Source organism: Podarcis melisellensis (genome assembly GCF_964234715.1).
Source record: "Podarcis melisellensis genome assembly, chromosome: 10".
Lineage (NCBI taxonomy): Eukaryota > Metazoa > Chordata > Lepidosauria > Squamata > Lacertidae > Podarcis > Podarcis melisellensis.
Genome location: NC_138542.1, coordinates 74,069,481 through 74,097,000, shown reverse-complemented (window position 1 = coordinate 74,097,000; position 27,520 = coordinate 74,069,481). Strand labels below are relative to the sequence as shown.

At 51.4% G+C, this 27,520-nt stretch overlaps 1 protein-coding gene across 1 annotated transcript in view; it reads left to right on the top strand.

Moving 5' to 3' along the window:
• MAPK8IP2 (mitogen-activated protein kinase 8 interacting protein 2) overlaps positions 1–13,960 on the top strand; it is a 44,683-nt gene extending 30,723 nt beyond the window's left edge. The window contains exons 5-12 of the mRNA XM_081926809.1: positions 1,945–4,233; positions 4,805–4,880; positions 6,853–7,025; positions 7,849–7,958; positions 9,218–9,337; positions 10,805–10,875; positions 11,291–11,389; positions 12,264–13,960. Coding sequence (XP_081782935.1) covers positions 1,945–4,233; positions 4,805–4,880; positions 6,853–7,025; positions 7,849–7,958; positions 9,218–9,337; positions 10,805–10,875; positions 11,291–11,389; positions 12,264–12,336 — 3,011 coding nt within the window. The 3' untranslated portion in view covers positions 12,337–13,960. The remainder of the gene's footprint in view (positions 1–1,944; positions 4,234–4,804; positions 4,881–6,852; positions 7,026–7,848; positions 7,959–9,217; positions 9,338–10,804; positions 10,876–11,290; positions 11,390–12,263) is intronic.
• The last annotated feature ends 13,560 nt before the right edge of the window (positions 13,961–27,520 follow it).

Here is a 27,520-nt window from a genome sequence, read left to right as displayed (position 1 = left end):
CCCCCCCCGACAAATCACATTCTGTGTGGTTACAAGTAGGTAGCCGTGTTGGTCTGCCATAGTCGAAACAAAATTTTTAAAAATTCCTTCCAGTAGCACCTTAAAGGTAAAGGGACCCCTGACCATTAGGTCCAGTCGTGGCCGACTGGGGTTGTGGTGCTCATCTCACTTTATTGGCCAAGGGAGCCGGTGTACAGCTTCCGGGTCATGTGGCCAACATGACTAAGCCGCTTCTGGCGAACCAGAGCAGCGCATGGAAACGCCGTTTACCCTCCCGCCGGAGCGGTACCTATTTATCTACTTGCACTTTGACGTGCTTTTGAACCGCTAGGTTGGCAGGACAGTAGCACCTTAGAGACCAACTAAGTTTCTTCTTGGTATGAGCTTGGTCTCTAAGGTGCTACTGGAAGGAATTTTATTATTATTATTATTCTGTGTGGTGTTGGGTATGGAAGTGGCTGCAAAGGAGCAACTGAGAACTGACAACGGTTCCTTGCAAGCAGGGCTCACTGTTGGTGATGATCAGCCGACAGGGAATCCTGCTGGTGCCAGGAACTCCATAGCGCAGCCCTGGTTTGTCGGGGTCACTTTCTCCATTTGCAGGAAGCTGTTTGCATTCATTCCCGGCCCCCTCTGCATTCTTCCTTCTGCAGAGGAATCTGCCTGCATGGACACTGCTTCCTCCATCCCAGCTGCAAGTCCCCTTCCAGGGCGCCCTCTCAGTGCCAATCAGCTGATTGTTGCAGAAAGTGTGTCTCCAAAGAAGGTTGCTGCAACTGCCAATCAGCTGAACGTTGGCAGCTGTTAGTCACCTGTTGTTAAGGCATCAGGCAATTGAGTCACAGGTGGGAGGTCCCATCCCCTTGTCCAAGTTGGTGCACAGCAGAAGTTGCTGCGGGGGGGGGGCGTAGGGATGTGGATCCAACTCCCCACTTCTGCACTAGACTAACTCAAGGGATGGGCTGTGGAGTTCAAGAGCTGCAGGACTTGCCAGTCAGGGTCTGGGCCATGGAATGGCAACAGCAAAGACCTTTGGAGGTCTGGGATATATCACACTGTGAAACAGGACTGTTCATGGTGTCCCGACTATAAAATTGAAGAAATCGATTTATATATATAGCCGCACCGGCAGCATATTTCTTCTTTCTCGTATCCAAAAATGCAAGGAGGGCTTTTACACTCGCCAGCAGCTCAGCCCTCCCCTCGCCGGTCCTGGAAGGATCCTTTTAAAAAGTCCCATATGCTCAGAGACTTTGCGCCTGTTCATTGGGGGATATAGGAAGCCCAGAGCACTTGTTCTTTAGATGTCCCTTTATGAAGAGGCACGTAGTGAGACCATTCAAATCAAAACTTTATTAGCAAAGCCAACAGGCCACAGCTATACAAGAGTTAAAAGTGAAAATAGGGATAAAAGGAGTGAGTGAGACCATTGATCCCCTGCTGGTGAGGCTCGCTGAGCTCCCGGAAAAGCAAAAAATTGACCTTTTCCTGTTAGGCAAAGGTCATAAGATGACCCGGATGGTCACCAGATTCTGTGTACAGATCTGTAGGCGCAGACCGTCCCCCGACCCAAACTAGTTCAATCCCCAAACTCGATTCCATGGATGACTCTGGGTCATCTCTCTGCGGTAGCTTATCTTAAAGTTTAAAGTGTTTATAGGCTTATTGCATTTATAAATCTTAAATTTATTGTTGTACATTGTTTTAAATGTTTGTTTTCCTTCTGGGATTGTACCCCCAAGTGTGTTTTATAAGCTGGTCTCCGACCATAATAAATTATCTATCTATCTATCTATTGCACGATGATAGGTTGGTCCTACTAGATAAGGCCCAGGGTGAGACGGTTGTGTAGACTCCCCCAGATTGCTGGTTTTGACCTCACTAGAGTGCTGTTGGGATGGTTCCTGAGTCCTGAACTTTGCCGTCTGCTCCTTCCCCTTGCAGAGCGATCCTCCCCTGTGCACCCGTGTCTCCAGGACGGACCGTGCTCAGACGCTCGGAGTGGTACAGGCCCTGGCCGAGCCCAACCTCCTTGCAAACCACCGCTTTATGATGCCGAAGGGAACAGCCAGGAGCTGCGGGAGGCCCCGCCCCCTGCCCGACCTGGGGAGGACTACAACATGAACATCGTCTCCTCCATGCCCTGCTCTCAGCCTCCTTCAGATTCATCTGTCCAGGCCCCCAGGGAGGTTGCAGAAGATCCCCAAGGTCCCATCACACGCCTGGCATCTAAGTCGCCCGTCTTCAGCCCCCACAGGTCACCGGCAACGGAGATTTACTGCGCCAGGTTCCAGAGGGATGCGGCAGGATGCCAGGAGGCAGAGAAGGTAGCTGGGGGCTCCCCCATCGTCTTTGCTGAGGGAAAATCAGGGCACGGGTCCCCCATCTCACTGATTGACCAGGGAGGCTCCCTGCTGTCGGACGATGAGGCTCCCAAGGGCCGCCGAGATGCTGGGTCTGGAAGGAGTCAACCCACGGGAGACCATGCCGCCCCAACCAGAACGACGACGGAATCCCTGAGCTCCGAAGGAGAAAGTGGCCACAGGGGCCGGGCGCCCAGTGTGCGAGGGCCACCTTCTGCCTCCTCAGACACCACGTCCCCCTCATCAGACCCCGGTATTGAGGCAGACCTCACCAGCCGCAACTCCAAGTCCTTCCCGCCTTGCAGCCGGCACAGCGAGGACCTCAGCTCGCCTGGCTCTGACTCGGACGTGGAGGGCGAGATTGAGGCGGCCTTTGCCTGCAGCGGGAACCGCCTGGCCAGCAACATGATCTCCAGCATCTCGGAGACGGAGCTGGACCTGAGCAGCGACAGCAGCAGTGGACGCTCCTCCCACCTCACCAACTCCATTGAGGAGGCCAGCTCCCCGGGCTCAGAGGCCGAGCTGGAGGCAGACCTGGAGTCCCGGGGGGTGCTGGGCCTGAAGGACACCCTCCTGCTAGACGTGGGCAAAGAGGAGGAGGACGGGGTGGCGGTGGCCCCGGAGAACGCAGTGGTGAGGAGGGACAGCCTGGCAGCCCTCAAGATAGAGGAGTTCTACGAGGACCCGTCCGCTCCCGTCGAGCCAATGGACAGGCCCCTCTCGGACTCACTGGACCTGGAGATCGACCCCGACCACAGCCTGGAGACCCTGCGGCGCTCCTTCTACTTGCCGGTGGGGGCCAAGCTGGTGCCCAAGGGCCGCAGCGACAGCGCCGACCGAGCGGGGAACAGCGAGTACGACTCCGATTCCGACTCCGAGTCGGAGCCGGACCTGAGCGAAGATTCCGACTCCCCGTGGCTGCTCAGCAACCTGGTGAACAAGATGATCTCAGAAGGCTCGTACCCCATCAAGTGTGCCGATGAGTGCTTCCCGGCGGCCCACTCCCTCTCGGACACCATCTCTCCCGCCTCCGACCTGGAGCCCGAGATCCCCAGCGAGGCCCTGGGGGAGGCGCAGCCCGGCCCTCCGCAGAGCATCGAGCTGGTGGACATGGAGACGCTCCGGTGTTCGCTACGAGAGGACGAGAAGCCCACCGAGCCAGGGGGCCCGGCGGACGAGGTGGGGCCCTACCTGTTCATGAGCAACCTGACCAACGATACCATTGCTCCCGTCTTTCCTGGCAGGCCACTCTCCGGCTGCTGCAAGAGCAGCGGCGGCACCCCAGCCAAGGGCTTGCCCCCCAGGGAGGTAGCGGTCAAAGCCGACCCAGCCACGGGGCCCGAGGACTGGGCGATCGACGGGGACCTGGACTCTGGCATCTTGGAGGACAACGACATGATTGACGACGTCCGGTTAGAGGGCAGCAAGGGGCTGGACATCTCCACCGCCAAGACCAACCGTTGCTTCAGCTTCGCCTACTCTCCCGAGGAGGAGGAGGACGGGGAGGCCCCTTCCCTAGGCAGCCTGAAGGGCTCCCCCTTCTCTGAGGAGATGCCCCTGCCCCCGCCCACCATAGCCCTGGACGACTCCCTGGCCTACGACTCCGTCAAGTACACCCTCGTCGTGGACGAAAACACCCAGCTGGAGCTGGTCAGCCTCAAGCGTTGCACGTCGGTGCTGAGCGACGACAGCGAGCTGCTGAGGGCCTGCGACGCCGCCGACCTGGAGGACGTGGGCAGTGACTTTGGGGAGGGGCTGGTGGCTCCAGACGGGCGCAGCTCTTCCTCGGAGGACTCCTCGCCCGAGGCTGACCTCCACTTCTCAAAGAAGTTCCTCAACGTCTTTGTCAACAGCACCTCCCGTTCCTCCAGTGAGTGCCACCCCCTCTGTGGCTGCAGGGGGCGAGGTGGGAGGGAGGGAGGGCACTTCCTGCGACCAGCACACGACTGCCTGTTGCCACCCCAGTCACCTGGATGCAAGATCCAGGGGCCCTTCTGCGTTGGTCTCCTGGCTCCCAAGCAACAGGGACCCCCTCAGGGCCTCACCTGCTGCTGCCCCATTGTGGCCACAGACGGTCTTGATTGGCTGTCTTCCTGCCGAGAGGCAGGCCTCTGCAATTGCCTTCCTATCCTTAGAAGAAGCAGCCCTCTGTTCTAACAGTTTGATTGGTACAGATGCCACACCCTGCCTTTGATTGGTAGAGGTGCCCCATCGCATCCCTGATTGGTAGAGGTGCCCCATCGCATCCCTGATTGGTACAAGATGCCGCACCCTGCCCTTGATTGGTAGAGGTGCTGCGCAGCATCCCTGATTGGTACAGATGTGAAACTCCTTACCCGATTGGTGCAGCAGACGCCCCCCTTCCTGATTGGTCAGCCCCTTGCTTTGGGTAATCCTCTGTCTGCAGCCTGCTGTGATCCTTTCTCTGCCCCCTCAACCAGGTACAGAGTCCTTTGGCCTCTTTTCTTGCATGGTGAACGGGGAGGAGCGGGAACAGACCCACCGAGCCGTCTTCAGGTGAGAAGGGAGAGGGGAGAGGTCTGAGGGTCCCCAGCCCTTTGTCTTGAGGCTCCTTCAGGCCAGGAGATCAGTCCTGCAGGGCTGTCTTGGGGAGGCGGGGCTCCCACACTCCCCGGCAAAGCAGAAGGGCATACGAGAAACCCCCTTGAGAAGAGGGAACCCGGCCCCACATACGCTGTTTGCCATGGCCACGCCAGTCAAGGCTTAACCGTGGCTCCAAAAGAGGCTTTTCAACACCGTGGATCTCAGCAGCAACTCCAAGATGACAGAGGGTGCTGCCAGGACACAGGGTCCCGAGTCAATTAAAAACACCAGCCCCTGCTCAAAGGTAAACCACCACACCACCTGCTGGTGTACAGACCAAGAGGGGTCCAGATTCAGGAATCCAGGGAATGAGACCATCCCCTGCTAGAAATTTAAGAACCTCAGAAGTGCCTGGATCAGGCCAAAGGGGGCCCATCTTGTCCAGCATCTTGTCCTCACAGCAGATGCCCCTTTGGCCATATCCAGAAGCAGGATCCGAGCGCAAGAGCCCTCTTTCCTATTGTGGTCAGTAGCCACTGATAGATTATTCCCCCTCCATGAATTTGCCCAATCCTCTTTTAAAGCCATCTGAGTTGGTGGCCATCGCTGCTTCCTGTGGCAGGGAGTTCCGCTGCCTAAAAAAAGGAAGGGGGGAAAAACTTACGTCAGTAGGCTCAGTGACCCAAGGAAACTAAAGTAGTTGGCTTGGAGCCAGAGTAATTTCCCAGTAGCTCACGCCAACTCTTCCAGTAGCAAGAGTTATCTAAGGATTGCAGCAATAATTATCATGTAAATCCCAGGACCCCAAACTTCTCGGAGCCTCCTGTTCCATAACCACAGCACCCTACTGCCTTTTGGAAAGCAGCGCGAACACACACAAGAACTAATAAAGAACTGAGCTGGAATGAGGACAGAGAGAAGTTTTTCTCCATCTCTCATAAGGCTAGAACCTGTGGACACGTGGTGAAGCTGAATGCTGGAAGACCACAGAGTTAATCTATGGAACTCCCTGCCACAGGAGGCAGGGGTGGCTACCCACCTAGATGGCTTTAAAAGAGGGTTAGATAAATTCATGGAGGAGGAGAGGGGTATTTGGGGCACTCCTGCTTGGATCCTGCTCCCAGTAGGTTTCCAAGCAGAACTCAAAGTGTTGGTGCTGAGCTTGAAAGCCCTAAACAGCCTCAGCCCAGTATATCTGAAGGAGTGTCTCCACCCCCAACGTCCAGCCCGGACGCTGAGGTCCAGCTCTGAGGGCCTTCTGGCGGTTCACTCATTGCAAGAAGCAAAGTTACAGGGAACCAGGAAGAGGGCCTTCTTGGTGGTGGCGCCCGCCCTGTGGAATGCCCTCCCACCAGATGTCAAGGAGATAAAGAACTATCTGACTTTTAGAAGACATCTGAAGGCAGCCCTGTTTAGGGAAGTTTTTAATGTTTGAATAATAATAATAATAATAATAATAATAATAATAATAATAATTTATTCATACCCCTCCCATCTGGCTGGGCTTCCCCAGCCACTCTGGGCAGCTTCCAACAAAATATTAAAATACAGTAATGCATCACAAGTTTTAGCATGTTTTTAATCTTTTGTTGGAAGTTGCCCAGAGTGGCTGGGGAAACCCAGCCAGATGGGCGGGGTAGAAATAATACATTATTATTATTATTATTATTATTATTATTATTATTATTATTATTAGCCTAGAGTGATACAGGGAAGGGAAGCAGCGTGTTGGCTGTGGGCCCGCCCCCAAATTCTCCCCCAAGCCTAGTGCTTCTGAGATAACATCAAGAAGCTGCTTTCTACTGAGTCAGACCCATTGGCCCATCCGGCTCAGTCTAGCCTACACTGGTTGGCAGCCGCAGCTCTCCCAGCCCCACTTGGGAGCCTTCTGCTGCTGAGCTGCTGCCATGTTCCTTCCCCAACTGGCTCCTTCTCCTGCCTCCAGGTTCATCCCTCGCCACGAGGACGAGCTGGAGCTGGACGTGGATGACCCCATTCTGGTGGAGCTGGAGGAAGATGACTACTGGTACCGGGGCTACAACATGCGTACGGGGGAGAGGGGCATCTTCCCGGCCTTCTATGCCCACGAGGTGGTGAGCCAGGCCAAGGAAGTGACAGGTGAGCCGGGGGGTGGGGTGCTGGTGGTGCTGCCGGGCCAGAAGGTGGGGGCAGAGGGGGGGGCAGAAGAAGCTTCCTGGCTGCCCAATATCAGAGGTTGGCTGCACAAAGGCCAGAAGAGGGAGGAGGAGGAATTGGGTCGAGGGAAGTATGGTATAGTGTGGTGTAGAGGTTAAGAGCAGTGGACTTGTAATCTGGTGAACCAGGTTCGCTTCTCCGCTCCTCCACATGCAGCTGCTGGGTGAATGACTAAGGTGGACCCATCTTTCTCATAGCTGCTGCTGGGTCTCTGGAGTGGGGTCTTCTCCAGACCTGTGTTCTTTTGGGACGTGGGTGGTGCTGTGGTCTAAACCCATGAGCCTTTTGTGAGAGCCAATGTGGTGTAGTGGTTAAGAGCGGTAGATTCGTAATCTGGTGAACCGGGTTCGCTTCTCCACTCCTCCACATGCAGCTGCTGGGTGACCTTGGGCCAGTCACACTTCTTTGAAGTCTCTCAGCCTCACTCACCTCACAGAGTGTTTGTTGTTGGGGAGGAAGGGAAAGGCTTTGGGGTGTTTCATGATGGGCGCTGTAAGAATTTGGGCCAACTGAGCTCAGCAGAGAAACCCATTTACTGGATCCCATTTGGGGAAAGTTCTTCCAAACTCTACTGTGAGAGAATAGAATAGAAAAAGGTGGTTTGGGGTGGAGACTGGGGGTATATGGGTGTCTCTGGCATGCCACCCAGCCTAGTTCCCTTGGGACAGGGGAGCCAGCCTGCACTTTTCTGCAAGTGGCGACGAAAGGGGAACTGCACCTTGACTCTCTGCTGGGTTCCTTGCAGGCCTGAAGCGGAATCCGTGCTGGGTGGAGCGCTTCAACGTCCAGTTCTTGGGCTCCGTGGAAGTTCCTTACCATCAGGGCAATGGCATCTTGTGTGCCGCTATGCAGAAGGTGAGGCTGGGAAGAGGGGCTGTGTGCCTGTGCCTGTCTGTCTGTCTGCCTGTCTGTCCATGCAATGCTGTCTTGGGGCTGCTGCCAGGACAGAGAATCTGACCTGCTATGTGTGGGAATGTTGAGGGTGGCAGGAGAGGATATATTGTTTATTAATATCCTTCCTAACTTGCGCTAGCAAGTTCCTTTCCTTAGCAGAGTTACATTCCCCTTTTTACATGCACAGCAGATAGCTGGTTGCAGGCTCGTGTGAGCCTCTCACTGTTATACAATTCAGTCTGTCTCAGATTAAATTATACGTTTCTGGTAAATTCCCTTGAATCCCTCTTAAAAGAATAAAGACACCACAATCTTATTCAAAGTCAATAAAAGAAGTTTACTCACATCAGTTCACAGTTGGATCCCTGAAGGCAGACTTAGTTACAAATATGTACATGTGGATCTACCCCATATGGGGGAATAATCCCAGTGCTTCTGCTAGCTGAGAGCTAGCAGAGCGGTCCTAGCTAAAAGCTGCTTAAATGAAGAAGGAAGTCAAAAAGAGAGGGAGGTGTGCTGCGTGACTCATCCTTTTGTTACCTGGACAGGTGAGGTCACGCCCACCTTCTATCACATGCAAAAGGAAGGATGCTCCAGCCAGGAGGAACAAGTTTCGACTGGCTGGACCAAACATTCCCTCGCGTGTCTTCTCTAGCATTTCAAGGAATGCTGTACTTGACTGCTCTCAGTGGATTACCGTATTTTTTGCTCTATAAGAAGTACTTTCCCCCTTCCAAAAATTAAGGGGAAATGTGTGTGCGTCTTATGGAGCAAATGCAGGCTCCATGGCTTCAGGGAAAGCAACGCGAAGCCTCCGGAGCACAGCGGGAGTGCTCCTGCTGCGCTCTGGAGGCTTCACGTTGCTTTCTCTGAAGCCAGGAGAGCAAGAGGGGTCTTGCTCTCCTGGCTTCGCTTCACTGGAGAGGCGCTGCACAGCGGGAGGAGAAATGGAAGGGGCTCTGTTTCTCCTGCTGCTTCGCTGAAGGGGCCCTGCGCAGAGAGGGAGAGATTTTTTTTTCTTGTTCTCCCCCTCTAAAACTAGGTGCGTCTTATGGTCGGGTGCGTCCTATAGAGCGAAAAATACAGTACATCCCACACTACATCTGCCTGGTGCAATGTCCCCTTTCCCTTTCCCTTGGGATATGCTGTCAAAACTCGGTGGACCCCTTTCCGTCTGAACCCGCACCCCTGCATGCGCACCCACCCTCTGTCCTTTGCAGATTGCTACCACCCGCAAGCTCACCGTGCACCTGAGACCCCCAGCCACCTGCGACCTGGAAATCAGCCTGCAGGGCATCAAGCTTATCCTGACCGTGAACGAGTACAGCCGGGACGAGGAGGTGAGTGGCGGACGCAGGAGGAGGCGGCACTGGGGTGGGCCTGTGCAGCTGGGGTGGGCCTGTGCAGCTTGGTCCATGTCCCCAAAGACTTTGGTGAGGTGCCCAGCCGAGCAGGAGGCAGGATGTGTTCAGGGCACTTGCGTAAGCTTGGACTTGCATCCCTATGGTCTCACTTGGCAGAGTCTGCTTCTGTCAAAAGAGCCCCCTGCCCAGAGGGAGAACTTGGGCAAGGAGGGGGCAGGTGCAGCCGTCGGGGCCGTAATGGGGACGTGGATTTTGAGGGGAAGGGGACCCTGCTCCTGCCCCATTTTCCTCTGGCTCAGTCCTACAAAGGAGGGAGTGGCGTGATAGACCCACATTGCAGGGAACAGGTTTTGAGCACCCAGTTTGAGACCCAGATGGCTCCCCTCAGCCACTTGCAGGCATTTCCTCTCGTCATCCCTGTAAAGGTATCATTTCTTTCTTTCTATGTATACCACCTTGTGATGGTTTATTGCCTTCACCTCTTGGCATAAATCACTTCCGGCAGAGTTAGTTGCTGGTGGCAGTTGCTCTAAGACAGCGGTTCTCAACCTGCGGGTCCCCAGATGTTGTTGGACTACAACTCCCATAATCCCTGAGCTCTGGCTTTGCTAGCTAGGGTTGATGGGACTTGTAGTTCAACATCTGAGGACCCACAGCTTGAGAAAGGCTGCTCTAAGAGATGACTCTCAAGACACAGGAGCAGTCCAGGCCATTAGCTCTTTATGGACGGTACAAAGCATTAACGGTTGCAATATACGCAGTATAGTCCATTTAAGCTACTGGTCCCAGCAGCAAGGCATCTCATACAAAATGCAGCCGCCTATGGCATTTGTCCATAGCTGCAAGCAGTTGTAGCAGCAGGTTCATCAGTTGGCAGGCGAAGAGAGAGACTTAACACACTCACTGACTCTTTCTCCTGCTGAAAGATAGACCAAAAAGCCAGCCTTTTTAAGGCTACAAGTTCCTGACACTGTGCGAAAGAATCCAGTTAACTCCTGAACCTTATCTTGCTCCTGTGTAAGCAATTAGGCTTCTTGGGTCGGTTTCTGGAACATGCTCCACTTCCAATTGACAGAAACTCACTCAAAACAAAAAAAATTCCTTCCAGTAGCACCTTAAAGACCAACGAAAGCTCATACCAAGTACTAACTTAGTTGGTCTTTAAGGTGCTACTGGAAGGAATTTTTTTTGTTTTGACTATGGCAGACCAACACGGCTACCTATCTGTAACAGAAACTCCCTCAGACAGTTTTCTGCAAAACAGCCTTCATCCAAAGACCACAGGGTGGTTCACAACATGCTGTGATTGGACTTGTTCTATGATTCTAGACTGGAGGGGGCCCCTGCTGAAGATTTCGGGAGCCCCTTGGGACAAGGCCTTGAGGGGATTGGGGGGTGGCTCTTCCTGGGGTGTCCTTTAAGCCCTCCCTCTTCTCCTTCCAGTTTGAGCGCTGCAGCCACTTCTTCCAGATGAAGAACATCTCCTTCTGCGGCTGCCATCCCCGCAACAGCTGGTGAGTTGGAGCCCCCCTGCCCCTAGGGAAAAAACCCAGTTCCGGGGGCAGGAGGGCTGCTTGCCCCCAGGACGTGAGGTTTCCTTGCTGCGGCACCTCAGGCAGGAATCCCCTCCTTGGCTGTAAAAATACAGCAATGGCAGAGGAAAAGAACTAGCCCGTTGGCTGCTCTTTCCTGACACCCCAAACCACTGCCTGGGGGCTCTTCTTATATTCTTCCTTTAAAATTTTAGGGCTACCTTTAAAACTGTGATGCATGTGAGATGGTCAGCTGAGGGTGGGCCTTGCAAGCTGGCTGGCTGGAGATGTCCTACCGGTTCCTGGATTGATGACCTTTCGGGCCCCTTCTAACTCTTAACATTTTCATGATTCTACGATTCCCACTTTTGGTGCTGACCCTTCCCTTCCCTTCCAGCTACTTTGGCTTCATCACAAAACACCCCGTGCTGAGTCGCTTTGCCTGCCACGTCTTCGTTTCCCAGGAGTCCATGCGGCACGTTGCAGAGTGCGTTGGGTGAGTGGAGGGGGTCACAGAGCTTTTTGGCTGTAGACTGATGGGAGCTGTCCAAGGTATTGAGAGCACCCTTGAAGCTGACCCAGATACTCCAGCGGGTGGAGAATGCCGCAGCGAGACTCCTTATGGGGTCCTTGCCACGGGATCACATTCATCCAGTGATTTACCAGCTGCACTGGCTCCTAGTGGAGTACAGGGTCAGGTTTAAGGTGCTGGTTTTGACCTTTAAAGCCCTATGTGGCCTAGGACCCACGTACCTGCGGGACTGCCTCTCCTGGTATGCCCCATGGAGGAGCTTAAGGTCCACAAATGACAACATTTGGGAGGTCCCAGGTTGCAAGGTGGATAGATTGGTCTCAACTAGGGCCAGGGCCTTTTCAGTACTGGCCCCAACTTGGTGGAACACTCTGTCCCCAGAGACTAGGGCCCTGCGGGACTTGACATCTTTCCGCAGGGCCTGCAAGACAGAGCTGATCCACCAGGCCTTTGGTTTGGACTCAGTCTGACCCTTATGTTTCCTTCTCCTTATGGCTTTGATCTATGGGCTACTTTTAAAATGAGGCTGCATTTTAAACTGCATTTTAACCTGTATTTTAAATTTGTCCCCCCCCCCATTATGTTTTTTACTGTAATTTTACTGATGTTAGCAGCCCTGAGCCCGGCTCTGGCCGGGGAGGGCGGGGTATAAATAAAATTATTCATGATGATGATGATGGTCGGATCCTGCATGCTGTTTCCCATTGGGGCACCTAGTTGGCCTCTGTGAGAACAGGATGCTAGCCTAGCTGGGCCATTTGCCTTATCCAGGAGAATCTTACTATGTTCTTTGCTCCCACGAGTGCTGACTCTGGCTCTTCCTCCCTTCCCCTTCCAGCCGCGCCTTTCAGGAATACTACCAAGAGCACCTGGAGTTTGCTTGCCCCACAGAAGACATTTACCTGGAGTAGGACCTGAGCCCGGAGTGCCTCCAGCTTCTGCACCCCCTCCAGAGACTCTGCCCCAGTGCCCCAGGACCCTCGACTCCGCCAGCCTCGACACCACCCATGCCACCATTTTTCAACCCGGCACCCTGCTGCAGCAGAGGGGAGGTGGGGTGGGGCGGGCGAGGGGGCAGAGAGATGGGGAGGGCGGCAGGTGCTAGCTGTGTGCAGTTGCCCCTTGCCCTCCCCCTCTCCCGGAGCCCCTCTCCCAAAACACCCGGGAGCAAATCTCTGGTGAGAGAGCCTTCCTCCTTGAAGCAGGTTGAGACCAGCTATGGGGCTGGAGGATGAATTTGGGAGTGGCGAAGCCAGGAGTCAGCGCTTTCCAGGAAAGCTCCAGCCTTTGCATGGCACTCCTCTTCTCAGGGGCTGGGAGGAAGGCTTGGGGCACAATGGAAGCCATCACTCTGCCCCCACGCCCACCCCAGTCCTCTAGAAACACACTCTGGGGCTGTGGGGAGCTCCCATACCTCACCTGCTTCCAGGCTAAATTCCTTTTTTCTGTGTGAGAGGTGTGTGTGGGGAGAGGGAACAAGGAACCCCCCTCCCTGCCCCCCCCCACAGTGCGTGCCCATCCCTGGGCCAGGGCACTCTGCTCTCCCTTCCCTGATTCTCAGTCCCCATTGCCTCAGCTCCACACTTGCCATGTGGGCTGCCCCGTTGCCATCCCCTGGGGGGGGCAGTGCATGCAACTCCAGCTCATGCAGTGCCATAGGAAACTACACCGCCCCCGCCCCACCCTTTCCCCAAAATCTGCATCCCTCACTGCTATCACTCACCCTGCCAGAGACACTGTTGGGTTGCAGGAGGCGGAACAGCCTGCATGCTGCTTGGGGGGGCAGGGTGCTGGGAGCTGAAAGGGGCCCCCAGATGGGGCCTTTGGGGTGTGTGTGAGCGATGAGCATGTGTGGGGCAGGGCTCAGCTGGTAGGCTGCCCACCTCGCAAGCAGAAGGTCCCAGGTTCCATTCCCGATTTCCACGCAGAGACTCCTTGCCCAAATTCCTGCAGAGCCACTCGATGGGCCAGTGGTCTCAAAATGTGCCAGCTTCCTACCGCTTGTCCTGCCTGTGGCGGAATCAGAGTCAATGTGCCCCATGGCATCGACCATTCATAATCTGGCGAATTCCCCCAGAGGAAGGGCCAGGGGGCGGCTGATCTGGCTCTGTGGCCCATGGCCAGCTGGGGTCTCGCCCCGCAGTCCCGTGTCCTTCCCCAGCGCTGCCATCTTCCCTTTCTTCCTCTGTCGCTGTATCAGAGCATATCTGGGGGGTTGCTTGTCCGGCTCAGGCGCCCTCTCCTCTTTCTTGGCCTTCTCTCCCCCCCCCCACGACTCTCCTTGCCGCCTCCTGCCTCGCCCCCCACTGCTGTGCCTGGTGACCTCCTTTGCTTGCCAGCCCCGCCTGTTTCCACTCAGTGCTAGCTGACTGACGTAGCGCTCACTGCTGTCCGTGTATGTAACGACGATATTTATCCGTAACCTTAACCGAGCAGCGAAGTGACCTGTACAAACCCCGGTTCAAAGGCCCTTCCTTCTCACTGCCTTGTCATGGAGTTGGTCTTTCAATAAAATATACGCTTGGTGTCACCACAGGTCGTGCCTGGTCTGCTCTGTCTTGTTGTTGGTTTTTTAAATATATTTATTTATTGTTATGCATCACCCTGATCCGGGGGGGTGAGAGAATCCAGGAGTTCACGGCACTTACACCCAGGGTTTGTTTTCCTTGGAGCAAAGGTGCGTTTCAGACTGTGACGTCTTTAGGATGTATGGTTTTATTTCCACATATATACAACCTGAGGGGAGTGGAGTCCCGAATTTGGCAGCTTGTACGCCCCCTTCTGGCAACTCCTGCAGCCAAGCCGGTGCCATTGCTCTGCTTTCTTTTGGACCACATCAGCGAGCCCAAAAGGGTGGGGGTCTTGTCATCTAGGCAGCCCAGGGTCTCCAGACACACTGCCCAGCTCTCAGCCTTTGGGCAACCGTCTTCCTCCCCCATGGCAGTAATTAAGAGGCTCAAACGAAAGCAACATCTTACCAGTTAGATTCTTTAATAATCACAGTGAGAGACAAAAGACCGTGTCTCCCTAGAAATGGCGGTGCTCCCAATTAAGGTCTACACCCCCTCCATCCCTATTAATCTTTGTCACTCCTACGTCTTGTAACCTGAGCTTGTACCCTCTGCACTTTCTGTTCCGAGACTTTCTGAGCCCGTCTTGACCTTGGGGAGTGCGGTGGAGGAATGCTGTCCAACGACTGTGACTCTGTTAACCCTCTCCCTGCCAGTATTTCTTTTCCTAGCTGTTCCCCATCCAGTATTTCCCAACTTCTGCCTTCTGAACTATGCCCCTCTGCAAGCCACTGTTCCAAATCTATGCAGTCCTCCTGCTCCTGGGAAAATTCAGGATCAGGGGGAATGGGTGGCTCCCACCATCCCTCCTCGGTGCAGTCCTTGTCAGCCTGGTCCCAGACACCAGCCTTGGGCCCTAGGGAGGTTAAGACAGCAGTAACAACGCAGGAGGAAGCTGTTATAAGTTACTAGTCCCTGCAGCCATAGTGCATGCTGCAACTTCACCCCCGGAGGTGCACCCCATTGTCTCTCAAAACAGATGGGTGCCAACAACCTGAGCATAGGAGGAAGCAAGAGAACTGATCACTCCTGGAAAGAGGGATATTGTTGTTGTTGTTGTTGTTGTTATTTATACCTCGCCCATCTGGCTGGGCTTCCCCAGCCACTCTGGGCAGCTTCCAACCAAATATTAAAATACAGTAATACATCAAACATTAAAAGCTTCCCTAAACAGGGCTGCCTTCAGATGTCTTCTAAAAGTCTGGTAGTTGTTGTTCTCTTTGACATCTGGTGGAAGGGCGTTCCACAAGGAGGGTGCTACTACCGAGAAGGCCCTCTGCTTGGTTCCCTGTAATTTGGCTTCTCGCAGGGAGGGAACCACCAGAAGGCCCTTGGTGCGGGACCTCAGTGTCCGGGCAGAACAATGGGGGTGGAGACGCTCCTTCAGGTATACTGGACCGAGGCCATTTAGGGCTTTCAAGGTCAGCACCAACAACGATGGGGTGGAGATGCTGTTCAGGGCTACTCTCATTTTGACACAAGAAAATCACAATTTTATAGTTCAAATCAGGGGAAATAAATACAGTAAATGGACAAAAGGACAAGGATTCACAAAATGTTTTGGGGTATATGTACCCCTGTGTACCCCCAGAAAAAAGCGCTGGTTTATAACTTGATTCTAGCAAGGCTCCTGCCTCAGGCCATCTCTGCACAGGCCTTCCTCTGCATATTTTGAATTTATAGTACCTATCAGTGGCCACATCATATGGCCATGCTGCCCGTGGCTGATGGAAAGTGGTTCAAAACGGAAAGCCCCAGCTTGGGGAAGACACCCTTCTCTGAAAACCCTGCTGCTAATATGTGCAGCCCTGCTTTGCTCTCGATTGTGACAGCGCTCTGTGTGTGTCTGCAAGCTGCTAGTTCATATTGACAAGAGAGGTCAAAACGATCTTTTTAGGTCGAAAAGGCAACTGCAGTGCTAAACTACTTGCTGCTGGAAGTTGCTACTGCCGAGTAAGGAACAGGAAGCACATCTGAAAGACCTGCACAACAGACTCTGAATCTTTTGTTTGCAGCTGGGAGGTCATGCCTGAACCAATCCTGGCTCCTGCAGAGTTTGTCACTGGAGAGAATGCAAGATTCATCTTGGAGCCTTTTGCATCAGACTTATTCCTCGCATTTCCATGAGGGTTGCTGCCCAAGCTTTCAGACCACAAACCAGCCTAACAAAATAGCAGAAGAGGCAATCGTAGAAGGGAACCCAAAGGGTCATCTAGTCCAACCCCCCAGCAATGCAGAAATTACTACTCAGTAATTCATGACAGGTGGCCATCCAACCTCTGCTTAAAATCCTCCCATGAAAGGGAGTCCAGCACCAGCTGAGGGAGTCCGCACCACAGGCAAACAGCTCTAACCTCCCGGAAGTGCCTCCTAATGTTTGGTTAGAATCTCCTTATTTGTAATTTCCATCCATTGGTTCAGATCCTACCCTCCGGAGCAGCAGAAAGCAAGCCTGCTGTGTCTTCCACAGTTCGGTCCTTCAGATATTTGAAGATTGCTATCACATCACCTCTCAGCCTCTTCTCCGGGCGAAACAGACCCATCTCCCTCAACCGTTCCTCATAAGGCAGAGGTTCTCAACCTGCGGGTCCCCAGATGTTGTTGGACTACAACTCCCATCATCCCTGAGCTCTGGCCTTGCTAGCTAGGGGTGATGGGAGTTGTAGTTCAACAACATCTGGGGACCCACAGGTTGAGAAAGGCTGTCATAAGGTCTTGACTCTGTATTGGATTTCTGTTTATAGTCTCTCCATTTCTGTGGAGCTCTAGGGGGCATACATGACTCTGCCCCCCCATCCCAATTAACCCCCCAAACAACTCTGCTTTGAGGTAGGCCAAGCTGGGAGGCAGTGGCTATCAACAAGGTCACCCAGTGAGAGCTTTATGTCCAAATGTGCATTCAAACCCTGGTCTCCTAGGTCAGTGGTGTCCCAACTTTTTTCAAAGAGGGCCAGATTTGATGAAGTGAAGGGCCGTGAGGGCCGACCAAAGTTGTTAACCATTTTTTAGGATTGAAGTTGTTGAGCTTTTTTAGGGTTGAAGTTGTTGACTGGCCTCCAACGCCACCCAAGAAACATCATGGCTGAGTGGGGCGATTTGAACCAGGCCCTGGTAGTCCACTAGACTCTAACCACTACACCACACTGTCTCAATGTCTGCATAGATGTATTTGCATATGCAAATTTAGGATGACCCCTTCAACCGCACCTCATCCAAGGTACAAAATGTTGGTATTAAAGGGTTAAGAGGCTCTAATCAAGACGCTCTAATCACTGAGCAGCTGGAGGTCATTAGGCTTCCAGGAATCTGAGTTTGTATAAATAGTCAGTCTCCCGTGTGTTTGTTCTCTTTCCCCCCTTTGGGCGTGTTTGCTGATATGTGTGGTTCATCGCCAGGGTTGTTTTTTTTTCTTTTGTAAATAAACCTTTTCTTTGAGTTCCAAACCGCTTGCTCCAAGATTCCTCTTTGAAAAGATACTGCCTCTCCTGCCCTTCTTAAACTGCTGCGCGAAATGCTCTGCTGTAATGGGACTGGTGACGATGGAAGCGCACTGGACATTTACTTAGCGTTAAACTAATTAAAGTTTAATGGGACAGGTTATGGGCCCAGCACGCTTCCGCTGCGCCTAAGAGTGGGGATGCTGAGTTTGAGAACACAGTAAATGCTTTTGCAGCTAGACACTGTCTTCGCTGTGGTTCCCCTTCCCATTTAATTAGGAATTGCACACGTGAACCTGGTCAAGACAGCACCAAGGCCGTTACCCCTAGTTACCAGACAAGGAGTTCCAGGGGACGTCGAAGAAGAGGAGGAGGTCGTGGCTACTCCCACAGCACACAGCACATGGCTTCAGCAATGGCGTTGATGCAAGGGCGTGGCCAAGGCAGCAATCTACGCTGGTTGATCGACAGTGGTGCATCTCACCACCTGGTGGCGCCATCTAGTGTCCGTTTGCAGAATTGCAGACATTTGCAAACCCTTAAAGTTGTGACAATGGCAGATTCAACTAAACGTTCCTTAGAGACCGTAGGCACAGTGTTCTTGAATTGTTTGCAAACAGAAAGTGATGCCTACATGCTAAAGGGAATGAAGGGGTGTATTTTGTCTGTGTCAGAACTTGATAGAAATGGGTTTAAAACTGTGTTTGAAAATGGGGTTTGCACTATTTCAAAGAATAACGTATCTCTTTTGCAGGTGGAATGCAGAGATGGGTTATATTATTTTGAGACAAGTCCAGATGAAGTTGAACAGGTTCATGCTGGTTGTGTGAACTCGCCTACCCATAATTCTTGTGTTCATTTATGGCACCGCCGTCTGGGACATATTAATTTTCAGTATGTTAAAAGGCAACCTGAATTATCAGAAGGGTGCAAAATGAACAAATGTACTAAGTATTTGGATTGTACTGCATGCAAAAGGGCGAAGGTTCATAGATGCAGCTATCCCAGTTCAGATAGGAAATCTGACAAAGTATTCCAACTTGTGCATATGGACCTATGTGGCCCAATGCCTATTGCTAGCATGGGAGGTTCGAGGTATGCACTGTGTCTCTCGGATGACAAAACAAAGGTTACATGGTTTTTCCCTCTCAAAACAAAAGCAGATACTGCAGAAACAGTTAAAAATTGGGTTCATGCAGTAGAACTTGAATTCGGTACTAGAGTACTTGCTTTTCAGACAGACAGAGGGTCAGAATTTACCGGGTCTGTGTTGCAGAATTTCTTTAAGAAAAAGGGAATTAAGCATCATCTGTCTACACCTTATTCCCCCCAAGAAGGAGGCGTGGCCGAACGTAAAAACAGGGTTCTGCAAGAGTTGGCAAACTCTATGTTGTTTGATGCTAAACTCCCTCAAAGTTACTGGGCGGAAGCCTGGCAGGCGGCTACTCATATTCTGAACCGAGTATATAATTCGGTAATTGATACTACGCCATATTTTGCTTTATATGGGAAGAAGCCCAAAGTTAATTACTTTCGGGTGTTTGGATGTCAAGCCTATGTACTTATCCCAAAAGCGTTAAGGAAAAAGGGAAGTCCAAGGGCTAGGAAACTCATCTTTTGCGGGTACGAACCACACGCCAAATCTTGGAGGTTCGTGAACCCAAATGGGGATACTACAAGAGTGGTCCTCAGTAGGAGCGCTGAATTTTGTGAGCAATCCGGATGGACTCACTTACATGCTAACCCTGACATTTTGAGAGATGATTTAGGCATTTATGCTGAGAATGAAAGTCCAGAGGGTGGTGAGCCAGAAGGGGATGGTGCACATGGTTCAGATGCAGATTCTGACCAGGCACAAGGTTCTTCTCCTAAGGTAGAAAAGCCAGAATCTAGGAGTGTTCCAACATCGCCAGTCAGTAGGCCTAGCAGACAGCAAAAGCGAAGCAGGTCACCTGCAACACCAAGCCCAAGGGAGGTATCTAAACGGAGGTCTTTATCCCTAGGGGCGCGTCCAGATATAAAGTCTGAGACAGATTCTGACAGCCAACGGTCAGAGGGGGCACAAGAGGAGCAATTGCGCAGGTCAAAACGTGCCACAAAGGGCAAGCCGCCAGAGCGGTTTAAGGTGACAAGTGTATACGTAAATATGGCACAGTGTGAGCCAGATAGCTATATGGAAGTACAACAGCTTCCAAGCTCAGAAGCCGTTAAGTGGCAGGAAGCAATGGAAAAGGAGATGGCTTCAATGAAGTCTCTCGGTGTGTTTACAAGTACAGAGCTTCCGAAAGGGCAACAAGCTGTAGGTTGTTGATGGGTATATCGTTTAAAGCCCACAACTACTGAGGAGTTGCAATATAAAGCCCGACTAGTTGCAAAAGGGTTTTCGCAGTGCAAAGGTGTTCACTATTCTCAAATCTATGCCCCTACTTCAAGATCGGAGTCATTAAGAATGCTTTTAGCCTCTTCAGCTAAGAAGGGAAATAAGCTGTTTCATTTTGATGTCAATGTGGCTTATTTAAATGCAGACTTACAGGAGGAAGTCTATATGACACCACCACCAGGTTTTGAAGGAGACAAGCCAAACCAGGTCTGGCGCCTACACAAATCCATTTATGGGTTGAAACAGTCCGCCCGTAATTGGAATTCCTGCTTAAACGATGCTCTAGAGAGCATGGGGTTCAGAAAGAGCGCAGCAGATGCGTGTCTTTATCTAAAAGGCTCGGGATGTGAACAAGAAGCAGTCTTGATATTTGTTGACGATTTATTATACAGTGGAAAGGATGATAAACTTGCACAACAATTTGCCACAAAGCTTGGAGAAAGGTTTCAGATAAAATCACTAGGCAATGTATCTGTTTATCTAGGAGTTAAAATTCAGCAAGATGAAAATGGGAACTATTGGCTCAGCCAAGAAGCTAAGATCCAGCAGTTGCTGGAAAGGTTTAAAATGGACAACTGTGCTGGTGTTAAAACCCCAATGGAGTTAAGTTACACAAAGGATGCTCAAGCCGAGCAACAGGCAGAGTTCTGTAATCCCGGGGTTTACCAGTCAGCGATAGGCAGTCTACTCCACATTGCGCAGTGGACTCGGCCCGATATAACATATGCTGTCAACATGCTGTGTAGACAAGCTGAAAAACCATCAATGCATGCTTGGCAAGGAGTAAAAAGAGTTTTAAGGTATCTCCAAACTACCAAAAGGTTCCGCTTAAAACTATCAGCAGAGGGCAGCACACAACTTGAATGTTGGGCCGACAGCAGTTGGGCAGATGCTGGACCAGATAGAAAATCAGTGTCAGGAATGGCGATAAAATTTGGAAATGCACTAATTGGTTGGAGATCAAGAAAGCAATCACTTATAGCTTTAAGTTCAACTGAATCTGAGTTCAATGCATTATCAGATGTATGTAGAGAACTGGAATTTTATAAGCAACTGGTACAAGAATTGTTTGGAGAATGTTCCCTACCTATCAGAGTGTGGGAAGACAATCAACCTTGTATTAAACTAGCTAAATCAGGTCAATTCAAGGCACACACAAAACACTTGGATATCCGTTATCAAAATGTATGCCAAAGTGTAAAACAAGGTTTAATTGAACTAAAGTATTGTCCAAGCCAAGAAAATCTCGCAGACGGTTTTACAAAAGCTTTGAGTCCGCAATCTCATAAATGTTTCTGTTCAGGTTTAAATTTGAATTAAGGTTGGTACAGCTCAGTGTTACGAGCGAGAGGGGGTGTTGGTATTAAAGGGTTAAGAGGCTCTAATCAAGACGCTCTAATCACTGAGCAGCTGGAGGTCATTAGGCTTCCAGGAATCTGAGTTTGTATAAATAGTCAGTCTCCCGTGTGTTTGTTCTCTTTCCCCCCTTTGAGCGTGTTTGCTGATATGTGTGGTTCATCGCCAGGGTTGTTTGTTTTTCTTTTGTAAATAAACCTTTTCTTTGAGTTCCAAACCGCTTGCTCGAAGATTCCTCTTTGAAAAGATACTGCCTCTCCTGCCCTTCTTAAACTGCTGCGCGAAATGCTCTGCTGTAATGGGACTTGTGACGATGGAAGCGCACTGGACATTTACTTAGCATTAAACTAATTAAAGTTTAATGGGACACAAAACACGCAGGATTATATTCCTTCTCCCCTTGACGGAACAAAGAGCTAAGAAGCAGCCAATAGATTTCTTATAAATTTATTACATAATAATAATTGTCATAATAATAATCATAATAATAATCATAATAATAATATAAGAAACATAGATCTCTCTGTGTGGGGGGCGTATCACAAGGTCAGGGGTCAGGAGGTGTGTGAGCTCCCTCCCCACTCCCTTACTCTGCGGAAGGAGAGATCTCCTCAATAAATCCATATAAAATAAGGGGTGAATTCAAAGAGACCCTGTCAATAAAAAACAATCAAAGAAACCAAAGGGCACAGGTGGGTGGGTGGGTAGGTGGGTGGGTGGGTGGGTGGGGTGACAGACAGGGGAGGGTGAGACCGGGGGCTGCTTTGGGTGAGGGTGGGTGTGCCTCTTCTGTGGACGTGGGTGGGTTTTTCCAGGGACGGGAAATTCAAAACCGCCCTTAAGTTTCGGGGCAGCAGCCAAAACAGCGTCTCACCTCGGAGGGGTGGGGATAATGGCGAGGTTGGGTGGGTGGGAGGGTTGATGCCTTGCTTGCTTTAAAAGTCTAGAGATGGAGGAGTACAGAGAAGTGATGGATTTTGAGTCAGGACCAGAAACCCAACACCCTGAAAATGAAATAAAAATATTCCAGAGCCAAAAAAACGAAAACCCTTGTCCCTAATTTTGTACAGAAGGTAACAAAAGTCATTGAGAAGCCAATGAGAAATCACAGTTAGCTCCGTGTGCAGCTGTTGTTATCGCCTCCTGCGGCCCCCTCCCCACTGCTGCATACTGGGGAGGGGGGGGGTTGTGTTGGTTCTCAGGACGAGCCTCACCCTCAAGATGTCCTAGTCAGGCTCTCTTCCTGCCTTCCCCAAAATGGCTTTTTGGAATGGAATGCTCTGGAGAGAGATTTGGGGTCACCTCACCCAGGAGGGCAGAATAAATTCCGGACAGATCTATCTACAAACAGAGACCAGTCAAAGGGTCCTTTTGCTTCAGCTGGGAATGAAACAGGAAGGGGACGTCAAGCCACTGAGCTGTCAGGGCCTCTGCAGATGCAAAATGGTTCCTTCTGGCAGAGCCGCCATCTTGGAGGGCGTACATGGGAAAGGAATAGCACAAAAGCCTTTCTTCCCCACTTACGTGGCGTGAGACTCACAAGAGACTCACAAGACCACAGAACAAGGAACTCGAGGCAGAGCCTGCGGCTCCATGGGACACTTTCTTCCTTTTGTCTCCCATCTCAGGCCATAAATTCCCTCTCCTGTCAATCCCTCTTGCCAGGACAAAAGTGGGAAAACTCCATATTGGATGCAGCCTCGGTTTCCCAAACCAACCTAAAAGCAGCCTGGGCTGGCTGAACAAGGGAGGCCTGGGAAGCTAGGGGTCTTCCAAGAGCAGTTGCAGCCTCTGGCTGTTCTCCCTGGCCCTTTTCATTTGATGATGGGACCATCTGAATTTTTTAGGTCTCCCCCATCAAAGGAGAAGAGGGCCTTGTGCCCCTAATCTTTCGCTCCTGCTGGAGGCAAGGGCAGGAGAAGGATGCTGTTTCCCACCCAGGCGAGTGAAGTTCCAGCCCATAAAACTGTCTTAATAATTTAATAACAATGTTATTATTTATACCCATTTGGCTTGAATACTTGGAAGTGGCATTTTACCCTTTAACTATGGCCGGATCGAAAGGGGCTGGTTCAGAGAGACACCTCTTTCCCCCGCAAGACACTTTTTGTGCTCACGGCCAGACAGAGCTCAGCTGACCAGAGCTTCCATTTGCTAGATGCAATGGCCCTACTTTAGGAGCTGAGTTTCAATGACTTTAACACAGAGTCAAACGATGAGCAATGTCCCATCATGAGTGGAGGAAGATGGAGCCTTTAACCTTCCCAACTGTGCAAATGAAAGAGTGAAAATGAGGAGAATGTGGAGAACTGAGGGCTTCACTCTAAACAACCTTGAAGACACGTTGCCAAGTCTGGAACCATGATTCTAACCTGCTGTAGGATCGGTGCACAGCTATGCATGTTGACTTGGACCCAAGTCCCATTGACTTCAGTAGGGCTTACTCCATGGGAAACGCGCAAAGGGGGTTTCATCCTGAGACAGCCAAAACTCTGGGTGGCATTTATTTCAGGGGTATTAATCTTGTGAAAAGGGGAGGCCCTTGAAGTGCCCCCATAGGATTTGGCAGGTAAAATTGGCCAAGCATATGGACTCTACATTGTTTGGGGTCAGTGGGAGAGCCAGGAATTCAATTCAAAAACGTAAGGAGGGAGGAAATGATTCAAAGTCTCCTTCAGCCCTTGCGTTCAGTGGCTCGAAACTCACCATTGTGTTTCCCTATTTGCTACCTTACGAGAGCACGTTCTGGACTAGGCACCCAAGGTTGTTGGGTACCATGGGAGAGGAGAATGCCCTTGGGTCCTGCTTCCTGGTCTCCCCCACAGGGAAGTTTCTGGGGCCCGTGAGAAGAGGATGCTGGACTAAGATGGGCCATTGGCCTGATCCTAAAGGCTTCTTCTGACCTTCTTAGGTGGTCTACATCAGATTCTAATGTCTTCACAATGAGGTGGACAGCAACCAGTATCAAGAGGGGGTTCAGAATCAGGTTACAATGTGGCAGGTGCAGGATTTCGGTTGGGTATCACTTTCCTTTGTGCTATGCCTGACCAGGACTTAGCCGTGGTGTCCCCATAGCCGACGGCACAAGGCCTCAGGCTGTGCATTGAGGGGATCACGCAGTGTTCGCAAACACAGTTACGGCTGCAGCTGCTTAGTGGGGAAGAAGCTGAGCAGCCTCCGCCCAAGGGGAGGCTCAGCTGGCCTTCGAGAGGAGCAGCAGGAAGCAAGAGCCCTGAGGTTCTCCAGCCCTCATGAAGAAGGGACAGAAGCGTTGCAGGCTCAGAGGGCTTTCCTGAGGAAGGAAGCAAGAAGGCGTCCAGCTTTCCCAGTCCTGGAGTGAACTTCCTGCAGACAAGTTCCGTTCTGCAGTCTTCAAGCCTCCATCTGCGGGATGAGGCTGTGTGCAGGTGGGCGGGTGGGCAGGGTCTCCTCGTGTCGTCCCAGAAGCAGCTGCAGAAGGGACAGAGACCCAGAGCCCACGGCAGCCACGGGCTGCAACAAAGCACCTGCACTCAGGCGAATAGACAACCAGAGAGACTCCAACCGGTTTCATGGGCGGCAGATACCACGAGGGAGGGAGTAGGGTGGTGGCAGTAGAATGGAAGTCAGTTTCCACCAAGTGAGGAGTCCATAGCCATCCTAGAGCAGCGGGCTGAAAATGGTCGCAGTGTCTCTGCCCACATGAGGGGTTCTAGCTGGGCTGAAGGGTGGAGATGATGGGAGGAAAATGTTGGCTTGCAGTTGGACGGCAAGCATGCGGCGGGACTGAGCAGTGCAATGGAGCAGAAGCCAGAAGGAAAGAGCCAGGAATGGGATGGTTGGTGCCCCCTTATTACCTGGAGATGGCACTCGTTTCTGTAGGATTACCAGGCACGAGACCATAAGACTACTGGCTCAGGCCAATGGCCCACCTAGTCTTAGATCCTATCAGATGCCTGCAGGAAGCCATCAAGCAGGACTCTTCCCTCCTGTGGTTTCCAGCAACTGGTACAGGACATTAGAGGGAAGCAACCAAGGTGGCTGCCTCTGAGGAAATATTGTGCGCCTGGGGTGTCTTAGAGAAGCAAATGCCATCTCTGGCTTTCAAGGCAGCAGAAACAATCCCCTCACATGATCATAGCCCTGAAACATTGGGAGGGACGCAAAGCATCCTCTAGTCCCCCCTCTGTGATGCAGGGATGTCAACAAAAGCATTCATGACAGATGGCCAGGTTGGGCATTAAATGGGTTGGCATGTAACTCAACTGTGAAGGCAAAGGTGATGTGGGGACCAGGGTGAGTTATTGGGGTGGACGGAAGTAGGCAAGTGCAGGGTAGCTGGTGGGAGAGGAGAGCACTTGACCTTCTCTGCTGCCATTCTCCAGACCTTTTTAGTGCTGTGATGGGAGCAGAGGACCTTCTCAGAACATGCTTGTCCTGCATCAATGTGGAAGGCAGAGAGGCACCTTCTGGTCAGGGAAGTGGTGGGTGGCCTGACGGTGAGGGGAGGGGTTTGGGGGTGGAGCGGGATCAATGAGACACTGATAAAGCATGAAGGTGGGTTACGACTAGGGAATGAGCAAATCTCTCAATCATGCCTTTTTTCTTTTTAAAGTAACAAAGTATGCATGAAAATTCACCAGCGTTATAGTGCAAATTTCTCCTAACAAACACATTTTTGTAGACGATTTCCCCCAAAATTTTCTTATGCTATTTTATGCATAGCAAGCACATTTTATGCATGCTTTACCCTAGCACATACATCTTGACACACATTACTTGGAGAACTACGTTGCAAAATTTGTAGAAGTGCAAATTTCAAAGGATGGCTGTGCTTTGGTTGACGTCTCCTTTTGGCAAGTGGGACTCGGGTAGGTCCGCCTTTAAATGCAAACGGAAACCAGAGAAGGCATTGAGAGAGAGAGAATTGCTTCATGCGGTGCCACCTGCAAAAACCCCGAGTTGCAGTATATTCGCATGCTAGAGTATGCGAATGTAAAGGGCTTGGGAAGCGTAGCAGGGCATGCATGGAGAACATATCAGATGATGCAAGAGTTAGGTAGACCAAGGCAATGTATATGGGTTATTGTCATTCCACAGCTGGGTATCTGAGGACAGTTTCGCGATGAATGCCAATGCCAATGGCAAACCAATGTTAAGACGGTATGATCTGGTAGTGGCAACACCAGAAAACAATATATGATGGTGGGATGTTGGAACACAGCGTATGTTTGTGCTTTATGGCAGCCTTCCTTATCCTTGTGCTTTCCAGATGTTTCGGAGTACAACTAGCCCCACCAGTGCTGCCGTGGGATGCCAAGTTAGAGTCCAAGGCCTCTGGACAGCACCAGGTTAGGACTCTTCACAACAAAATTGTTCTAGGTTTTAGCAACGTCAGAGGTGACGCTGGCCATGCCTTGGATCAGGGCCACCTTGCAATGCCCTGTTTGTGGAACTCTCTCCTGCCTAGATTGTAAGAATGGAAGATGAGCCCTGTCAGATTAGGCAAGTAGCCCATTTAGTCCAGCATCCTGTTCTCACAGTGGCCACCAAGATGCCCCATTGGCAAGCCCGAAAGCAGGGGCAGAGTGCAAGAGCGCTCTCCCCTCCCATGTTTTCCAGCAAACAGTGTCCAGAAGCATTGCTGCCTCCAACTGCAGGAGGAGAGCAGAGCCATAATGACTACAAGCGACCAATAGCCTTATCTTCCTACATGAATTACTCCAATTCTCTTGCAATCTTCTGTTTTACTCCAAACAAAGTAGGGCGTCAGTTGTCAAGATTATGGATTGACAGAGATGGCAACACTGACCTGGTGCTTTGTGGGCTGGTAGTTCTCAGTGCTGGGTGATGTGGCTTTGCATTTCATAGCTCAATGTTGTTTGAAAAGGAGAAACTGACACCGGACTAATTCCGCAATCCTAAACACACCATGGAGTAAGCTCTAATGAACACAGTGGGATTTGCTTCTTGATACCCACACAGAAGATGGTGCTATAAACGCTCGACTATTCAGCACTAGGGTGATGGAGCATGATGTGCAAGATGGTGCTTATGCTCTGTGTTCGGATAGTGCTGTGGGTAGCAGAAGGCATGATTCAGCTTATAGCAGGCGAGTAAGACAGGTTACAGTCTGGGAACAAGCTTGGAAGGATTAGATATACCAGGTCAATTCATATTCCCTTTTCTCAAATGTGCTCTTTAGAAATCAGATGTGAAAAAGTGAAATGTGTAGCTAAGGCAAACACAGACAAAAAAAAAGCCCACACATAACTTTGAGAAGTGGGGTGGTGGCAGCGGGAGTGGGGGGAAACCACCACCTGTGTTAAGTCAAACTTTTCTGTGGTACGATATATTCCATTGGCAAGTTGGG